Source organism: Cyrtonyx montezumae, unplaced genomic scaffold (genome assembly GCF_038088225.1).
Source record: "Cyrtonyx montezumae isolate F1298 unplaced genomic scaffold, pur_monq_1.0 scaffold_4, whole genome shotgun sequence".
NCBI classification, from domain to species: Eukaryota; Metazoa; Chordata; class Aves; order Galliformes; family Odontophoridae; genus Cyrtonyx; species Cyrtonyx montezumae.
Window position 1 is genome coordinate 1,969,782 of NW_027072045.1, and position 9,160 is coordinate 1,978,941.

The 9,160-nt window shown below is 48.1% G+C and overlaps 1 protein-coding gene across 1 annotated transcript in view; it reads right to left on the bottom strand.

Annotated features, from left to right (window-relative positions):
* Nucleotides 1-8,790, bottom strand: part of PTPRE (protein tyrosine phosphatase receptor type E) — a 31,446-nt gene extending 22,656 nt beyond the window's left edge. Inside the window, exons 1-2 of the mRNA XM_065746100.1 lie at nucleotides 8,767-8,790; nucleotides 1,975-2,084 (exon numbers count right to left, since the gene is read on the bottom strand). Of these exons, the coding sequence (XP_065602172.1) occupies nucleotides 1,975-2,077 (103 nt within the window). The 5' untranslated portion in view covers nucleotides 2,078-2,084; nucleotides 8,767-8,790. The remainder of the gene's footprint in view (nucleotides 1-1,974; nucleotides 2,085-8,766) is intronic.
* Between the last annotated feature and the right edge of the window lie 370 nt (nucleotides 8,791-9,160).

Genomic DNA, 9,160 nt, shown 5'->3' on the forward strand with positions numbered 1-9,160 from the left:
GCAAGTGTGTAACTCATTGGGCTCTCACATGGAATCGTGATTGCTTTGCTCTAATTAATCCTCTTGCACATTACCATGAGCTTTACAGACACTGAAAAACATGAAAGCAAATGCAGCGAATGAAGAGCTCTGGCAATCACACAGGAGGACTTCACTGCTCCTATACACTGATCCCATCAGTGTACAAGAGGAACACACTCTGTGTTCTGAGCTCAAGAGAAGGCTGGCACAGCAGTGAAGGAACTCGGGCACCTCTCCTAAGAGGTGAAAGATCTTGATCTTAAAACAGCAGCAGAAGATGGGGCATCAGAAGCTGCACATTTATCATCTTCCGAGCTCCTTCTCATCTGATAAATTCATTACCCATGTATGTTAGTGCTTCTGAAAGGAAGCACAAAGAGGGGCTGCAAACCCAGGAAGTGTCCGAGCTGAGTGATGCAGATCACACAGCCACGTTCAGAATATAGAGACTGTAATTCAGCAAACGTTTCTAAATTCCACTCCACTAAAATTAGGACATGCAATCAATTACAGCTGTTTTCCTCATCACCAAGTGCACCTTATCTCCTTGGATCAGCCAGCAAATCCACATGCAAAACGAAAGCTCTTTTCAGTTGCTTCTCGATACTTTAATCAGAATTTAATTAAACACATTGTATTAATTCAGTGGCTATTAGAAGTATTAGGCAATCCTGCTGTCTCGCAGCCCTCTTTTGCAGCCACATATTTTGTATGTGCACGTATTTGTTCCATCAGACAAAACCTCCTCACTTCCCACAGCAAAGGAAGGAAGGCCTTGATCGCTTGAAATGAAAGTTTAGTTGTGCTAATCGTTTCTGACTTGCATCGCTCAAATTAAGATTTAATTAAAATACAGAAGACAAGATTTCTCTTACCCACATTACCATATTCACAGCTAACACATCACTGCATGAAAACGTGGAGGGGAACAGCATCCACGAGGAAGCTCGTTTCATTAAAATATTCTCAGAAGCAGCAGGGCTGGCAAGCTGCTTCTCCTTCCCAATTCCCTCACTGTTACACACTCAGATAGATACCAGCACCTCACTCTTACATCACTCCAGAGGTCAGAGAAGAAGCAACGGATCTGATCCATGTCTATAAATATCTAAGGAGCAGGAGGCGAAGGAACGAGGCCATCAGCTTTATTTTCCTTCAGCCCAGGCCATAGAGAAGCTAGTCACACCCAAATCCACCTCTGACACCAGTGCACAAGTCACACATGGCCACCACCTGAACAGGTAACTGCTGTCAGACAACCAACACCCAGCAGCAGCACAGGCACACGGAAGGCACCGAGCTAGGTTTGGAAGCAGAAGGGCAACGAGCAACTGAAATTTCTCATCCAATTACAAAATGCAACACCAACAGCAATGGCCATTAAAATAGATATCTATGTCTTGAGCCCGCCCCTCTGTGGGGCTGCAGCTCGTTAAGACAGCTACAGGAGGAAGAGATTCAAAGGATCAGAAGGGAGATGGAACAGATGTGGTGGGACTGGCGAGTAGAAGACTGCCCTTGGGCCTTCAAAAAAGCCTTTTCTGCTTTCACCTGACCTCACCTTACACAGGATGCTGTGCTCTTACCCATCCCATGTCTTTCCTTAGATGGCTCACAGCACTGAAAGCACAGCACACATACAAACATTCTAGTTGCTCGTGACATTTAGCTACGTCACCTTGCCGTTACAACAATTCTTTATTTCACTATTTCAGTGCCCAGCTCCCATCGTGCTGATCTCATCTGTCAATGCCATGCTGTGCACTTCCCTGACATGGGAAACAGAAAGTACACAACACCAATAAAGCACATCAAACTGATGTCACCAGGCAAGATTAGAGCGTTAGTGGTGTCAAAGTCCTGGAAAAGTATTCATGATGTCACCACAGGGACCTCACCTGATGTCCCCTTCCACCCCTATTCCCATCCTCACAAATTAAACGCTGTCCTTACTTGTGGTGGTGGTGGGCTTTGGGAATTCAGTTCCATTTGGTGGTAAAGCTCGCACAGACAGAAAGCTAACACAGAGCAGCAGGAATGGACAGCGTTGTTCCATGCTGGATCTGAAAGAAAACAAAAGCACATGATAAATGTTGAGGTCAAACTGCTGTTAGTTTTATCCTTGTTTCACAACAAAAACTAAAAGAACAAACAATGCTTGCTTTGGAAGAGGAAAGGGTTAAAACTGGCTTGATACCTTCCCACTGCCTCATCACTTGACTCTCATTTTTGAAGTGAAAGGGGAGGAAAAACTACAAGGTGCTGTGTTAAGAATTCATTACAGAAGTCCAAAAAGAGGAAGACAGCATTCAGGAGAACACGTGTTGCAGCTGTTGGTCTGCAGGCCATAAAACATCCCAGCAGAGCCTCAACTACACAACATGTCTGCAAAACCAGAAAATAATTCCTAGCGTAGAAAAGATCAATCAACAGTTTCATTGAATAACAGAATGGCTTAAGTCAGAAGGGACCTCTAAAGGCTTTCTGGTCCCTGCAATGCTCAGGGGCACCCACAGCTCCACCAGCTGCTCAGAGCCCATCCCCTGACCTGGGCTGTCTACACCACCTCTATATAGGCAGCTGTGCACTGCTTCACTGCACACAGCTTTTTCTTTACATCCAATGTAAATCTCCCCTCGTTCGGTCCGAAACCATTTCCCCTCTTCCTATCACAACGGGACTGTGAGCACATGCCCAGCTCTGGAAACGCCCTCACCCCTCTAAACCGAGTTTTATAAGGAATAAATCAATCAATGTCGTTACCGATGTGCTGAACAGCTACCCAGTCCCTAAGGAGCAGGGGAGCTACAAAGGCTGCACCTCAGCCAGCAGGGGCAGCCTTGCCTGATTTCTGTAGTGTCTTTGGCAAAATAAAACACCCCAAAACCCCAAGCACTGTCCCCCTCTGCACCACCCCAGCTATGACACAGCTTCAGCACGGTGTGACAGCATTAAACCACGGCCAGCAAAGGCTTTCCTGACAGTCACCACACTGCTGCAGACCGTAGGAAGCCCCAGAGGGCGGCTGGGAAGGACCTACAAAAATAGATCTGGTGTTTTCCCCTGTATGTTTTCCACCCGTCGAAGAGTTGAGCAAGAAGTTAGTATGCAGACGTTCTAAAAGGGATGGTCTAAAAGGGATGGGAAGCATCTGAACAAAACCAAACGCAACCCCATCGCCTGCATGTCAACGTGAATTCTTCTTTTCAGCAAAACGAGAAGCCCTGGGGGAATTCAGGGGCAACCCACATGCTAAAAAACCTGAGTGAGAAGTGCAGGGCACACCCAAGCTCCTCGCCGCGCTGCGGGCACCGGGGTTTTACAGGCACACACTGCGCCAGGCAGCTTGCATTCGTTCTCTTGGATGCGATGAACTTGGGTACACCCCCAGGTTTAACAGAAATAAACACAGCCTCAAGGACAGCGCAAACCCCGGGCTCTCCCTTTTGCCCGAAGCCGTGATTAAGTGCTCTGATTCGCCACTTGCAGAAGGAGGAAGGAGCAAAATCGGCAGCCCAAGGCCACGGAGGCACAAAGCCATCTCCTGCCTGCAAAAAGCAATGGGGGCTGCCTTGGGAACGGCACTTTTGTGTGCTGGTTTGCCTCTACCTCCAGTCCTTATTTCACAGTCATTCAGCTCTAATGCTGTGGAATCACGTTTTTGTATGATAACAGCATGATTAAAAAAAAATCAAAGTAAAACTGCACAGCAAACACAACCCCTGCCCAGCAGTGCCATGCTTAACACCACGATGCCGTCCCAGCATGAGCCCTGCCCAGCACTCGGTCTAACCCAACCCATGAGCTCCTTAATAAGGAAATGCCTTCAGGTACATAACCACAATGGTATCTGTATGGCCGGACAGCGAGCACACAGACACAGCTCCTCGCGCTGGCAGCCCTGGTTTGCCAAAGTTCTGCAGGAGCTGAAGGAGCCACATCCTCTCCGAGGGAATAAATACCTAATGTGCAGCATCAGAGGTAACCTCACACGAGTGCTCAAATACCTAACGTGTAGGATCAGCTATAACATCACATAACTGCTGGCAAAACGACCTCTGACCGTAGTAACAGTTTGTGATGTGTGCAGAACAAGGGCAATAAAAGGTTTTTAAATCCAATTCTTTCAGTCTGCTTAAGGGCTACAAATTAAAGTAGCCACTTACACAGAAGTAGTTGAGCGAGGCAAGGCAGCAATTAACTGAATAAAATGAATTTTCATTCAGAATCACAAAGCCTGATAGACCATCCGAGCAGCTCAGCCCACTCACCATTTCTTTTAATTGCTTGGTGCTTTGGTCCCACTCCTCACCAAAACTCAAATAAAATTCCTGAAGATTCTCCCATTACAAAAAATAAAACAAGCAAACAAAACAACCCAACATATGTATGTCAACTAAGGATCCTCTGATAGGCCTGCACTTGGCAGTGCTCCTCAGGGGTCGGTCCTGTTCAACACCTTCACCAATGACCTTGCTGAGTGGATAGAGTCCAACTTCAGCACTTTGCTGATGATACAAAGCTGGCAGGAATGGCTGACACACCGGAATGCTGTGCTGCCACTCAGCGAGTTGGACAGCAGGTTGTTGATGAGGTTTTAACAAGAGCAAGTGTAGAGTCCTGTACCTAGGGAGGAATAACCGCATGCACTGGTACAGGTTGGGGACGAGCTGCTGGAGAGGAGCTCTGAGGAGAGGGACCTGGGTGTCCTGGTGGATGACAGGTTGGCCATGAGCAGCGTGCCCTGGTGGCCAAGAAGGACAATGGGACCCTGGGCTGCATTAAGAAGAGCGTGGCCAGCAGGTCGAGGGAGGGGATCCTCCCCCTCTGCTCTGCCCTGGTGAGGCCTCACCTGGAGCACTGTGTCCAGTTCTGGGCTCCTGGTACAAAACAGACAGGGATCTGCTGGGAAGAGTCCATTGGGGGGCTACAAAGATGATAAAGGGCGGGGAACATTTCCCTTATGAGGAGAGGCTGAGAGAGCTGGGGCTGTTCAGCCTTGAGAAAAGAAGACTCAGAGGGGATGTGATCCACATCTATAAATATCTGAGGAGCAGGAGGCAAAGGGACGAGGCCGGACTCTTCTCAGCAGTGTGTGGTGATAGGACGAGGGGAAGTGGCCACAAACTGAAGCATAGGAAGTTCTGCACCAATGTGTGTGGGAACTTCTTCCCAGTGCAGTGATGGAGCACTGGAGCTGCACACAGAGGTGGTGGATCTCTTTCTCTGGAGATGCTCAGGATCCAACTGGACACCGAGCTGTGCTACCTGGGCTGGGAGCTGCTTTGGCAGGGGGTTGGACTCCATGATCTCTGGAGGTCCCTTCCAACCCCTACAGTTCTGTGATTCTGTGATAATTTTAATATTCATACCCATTAAACCACAAACAGAGGTTTCAAACACAAAGGAGGAAGTTTAAGTAACTCCTATCTAAGACTAAGTGTAAAGTCCCACGATTTCAGTGCAATTAACACAGTGAGTCACGTCTTATACAAGTTTGCACAACTGCAAGAGGATTAAAAGCGTTGAATAATACAGCTGAGCTTCTTCACAGATCACCTCTGACACTCAGGACAAGCTTGTCTGAAGTATGCACCCAAATCCCAGCAACACGAGCAGCATCCCAGCCCTGTCTGGCTTTCCTTGGAGATGTAATTGCTGCTCTCGAAGCGCATAATGCTTTGCCCCATCCCTGCTGCAGCTGAGTTGCAGTGTTGTGACACATGGGAGGAGCTGCTCAGGAGCCAGGCATTCTGTGAGGCTGGAGGAGGTGTGGAGGAGCAGAGCAACATCAGCTCCTCAAAAACAGAAAGCAGAAACTTCACGAGAAGTCAGTTCTCTTTTCAGTCCCAGGGAGCGATGCTGTTCCTCCCCTCAGTGGGAATTTGCAGTCCTTCCCTCCCAGCAGCAGTCCCAGCATCACAGCTGCTGGAGAACTTCCCAAGCCAAGGAAAGCTGGATCAGCCATTGGTGGTGTTTACAGCTGCACTGTAAGCAGTGTGACATCCATGGCACCACCTTCCCTCCCCCCCCAAAGAAAGAACAAACTATTTTCAGCTTATTGCTGAAGTGGAGTTCTGAACTGAGATGCAAGCACAGGAAAACAGGACAGCGGAAGTAGAAGAAATAACACCGGATTATCTTAAGAAGTAGATGTTGTCTACCATTAGGTCTATGCCACAGCCATTTCACAGCCCTATTTTATAACCAAATGCGTGCCTCTTGCTGCATAAATACTCACTGTCTATCCTTCTGGGTCTAATTTTACACTAATTTTTGAATACTCTTTTACCTGCAAGCTCACAAGAGGAGCAACTCACGAGCACAGAAACATGGAAAAGGAGACCCCACCAGCAGACCAGGCCCTTCAGAGCACCAAGGAAACAAGAATCATCAGCCAACAAAGGTTGGATGACTGTATAAAATCTTACAGAAACAAATACTGCAGCATAAACACCTTGACTCATTTTAAAGTCTCATTAATACCTTCTGTAATGCTAAGCAATTGCTACCCACACCCCAAATTCATTATGCTTTACTGGATACACATGCAGACCCTTTGCAGTCAGCACAATTTGCATTTACATTTCTGCAACTTCTGGTATCTCTTTCTCCCCTGTAGGCCTGTACAGGAGATTGAAGTGACAAATTAGGGTCACCTTTCCCCATGCATTGTCAGCAAATCAATTTGCAACGCCTTTCAGACAGAGTTCATACATAAATTAGGCGGTCTGCAATTGATTCACAGAAGAAACCCCGGAGCAGCCGAGTGAAACACCAATAAAATCTTACAATTAACTTGAGAAGTTGCCTTTTGTTCCATCCCAGCGGTCCTCTTATTCTTCAGATGCAGAAAACACATCATCATACAGATGCTCCCTTGTACTAGGTCCCTTGTTCAGTCCTTGAGAACTGAAACTAATTACATACAATGGAAAACGCATACAGGAGGATTCTATGCAGCACAAGTCAGGTTGAACCCTCACGCTTCAACGGCGAAGTATTTTACTTTGGAGGAAAGGAGAGGAGGAAGAAAAATAAACCAAAAGCAGAAGTGTATGCTCGGTCTGCATATTTGGAGAGACCAGATAAGGAGAAGGCAGACTTTCAGATGCAGCAAGGATGCAGGCGGCCTCATGTCGTGCCTGGGAACCTCGGTGGGACTGGGGAAGGTCCCCCAGTGGTGCCCAGCAGGTTGGGTGCGTGCTCACCACTCCGAGCCGAACACCAACGCTCTCCACCACCCAGCAGCACCGGCTGCCAAATGAGAGGCATAAGGAGCAATGACAAAGCCAACGGAGCGAGCTGTGCCAGACGCTGAACTTGTGATCCAGGCAGTTCCACCTGACACCTGCTTTGTGACTGCTGTGGTGCCCTAACAAGGCAGCAGCGTGCTCAGGGGTCCATTCAACATCTGCTGCTGTAGTCAGGTGCTGGCTGAGCGCGCAGCAAAACCTGCTTCTCCAATTATTTATGTGAAAGACACAGCTGTAGTGGGACAGACGGCAGCTTGGGGTCCTCCAGCTCCCCTGTATGAAGTCACAGCAACTGCTGGGCTGCTCCCTAGGAGCTGGGAGTCAGTATCTTTCTTCCCCTGAGTTAGCAGATGTATTTACTTTATACAGCTTAATTTATGACAAGTAGCAGCAGCTCTGATTTAAAAATCAGGCTTCGGGACATTAAACACATTTGAATTTCTCACCCTCTGCCCACTAATAGGCCATTGCTCCCAGAGAGATCATCCCCAGTGCAAATATCTGGGGACACCCAAGTTCTCTACAGACTAGAGCCTCAAAAAATAAACAGAGCCACACATCTACAATTCAAACTGAACTAGCAAGCCCCTGGGATATTAGAAATGTACAACACAAGCCTGCAGCTTAGTTGGTGTGCTGCACTCAGGGACACAGGAGCTGCAGTGCAGGAATCACTTCCCAGGGCAGGTTATGGTTTCCTGGGCAAGGAAGGACATTCCTCTCTGCTCTAGTGCTAAGAAGAAGACTTTGTATCATGGAAGAGGAACAAGAAATAAAAGTTAACCCGAGAGCAAGACGCTGCTGCAGAGTGGGAAAGCAAGCAGGGGGACAGTGGCAGGAGCTCGCAGTTCTGCAGGGCTGCAGCAGAGGGGTCCCGTGCTGCAGGAGCTTCTCCTCTCCTCCCCCCATCGTGTCCCTACTGACCCCACTTCAGGGCTGTAGATCTGGAGCGGGGCTATGAGCCTCAAGGCAGCAACACTCACCCATGAAGGCAGGCTGGATGTGCCATAACAGCCTTCACATGGCATTGGTAAGTGCACTCTGGCACCCCATCCCCCTGCATGGTCCCCCCAGTTTCCAGGACTGGGGCTCACAGATGATCACAAAAGGTTGGAAGTCAGCTTGACAACGCTCTGGTCAAATGGTAAGAATCCACAGATGGGGAAAAAAAAATAATAAAAGCAAACTCAACACAAAACCCACAGTTCACTCTCCCCTTTCGCTCCCAATTGCCAGGCAGTGCTTTGGGAATGCATACCAGGAAACACAATTAGAAGAGAAATTTCCAATATAAGGGATGAAAGTGAAACATCCTGAGGAACAGATGACAAGGTCACCCAAAGGTTTAAAATATAAAGCAACCGTTGTTGTAGTGGTTTTTATCTCTGCAGTGAGTGACCTGCTCCAGGATGGGAACCCTCCAGCTCCTCCTCCTCTTTCCCATCCCTTCACCCAACCACACTCAAGTCATGCTCCCTGAGCCTCTCACCTTGTGCGGCCACAGCCTTCTGACAAGCAGCTCCTCCCATTTCTTACGCTGTTATTCTAATAAAGGAAGTACTTCAGAACAAAACTGAACGTTTCCAAGTATATCTATCTTTTTTTTTTCTTATTTGCTGCTGACCACATCACTTCCTTGGCCAAGCAGCAGATGTCACAACAGCACTCAGATGCTCAGCACTGCAAGACTGTCTTTACCAACACAGTACTGTAGTACTTGTGTGCAGATAAGCCAGCCAGCACCGAGCTCTCTGACCCCAGTGTGCTGACCCCAACCCTCTTACTGCCACATAAAGCAGCCCATGAGGAAGATGCTGTCACACACCTGCTCTGGGTAGAGGTGAGGCATCCTGTGCAAAGGGCAAGGTGTGGGAAAGAGTGAA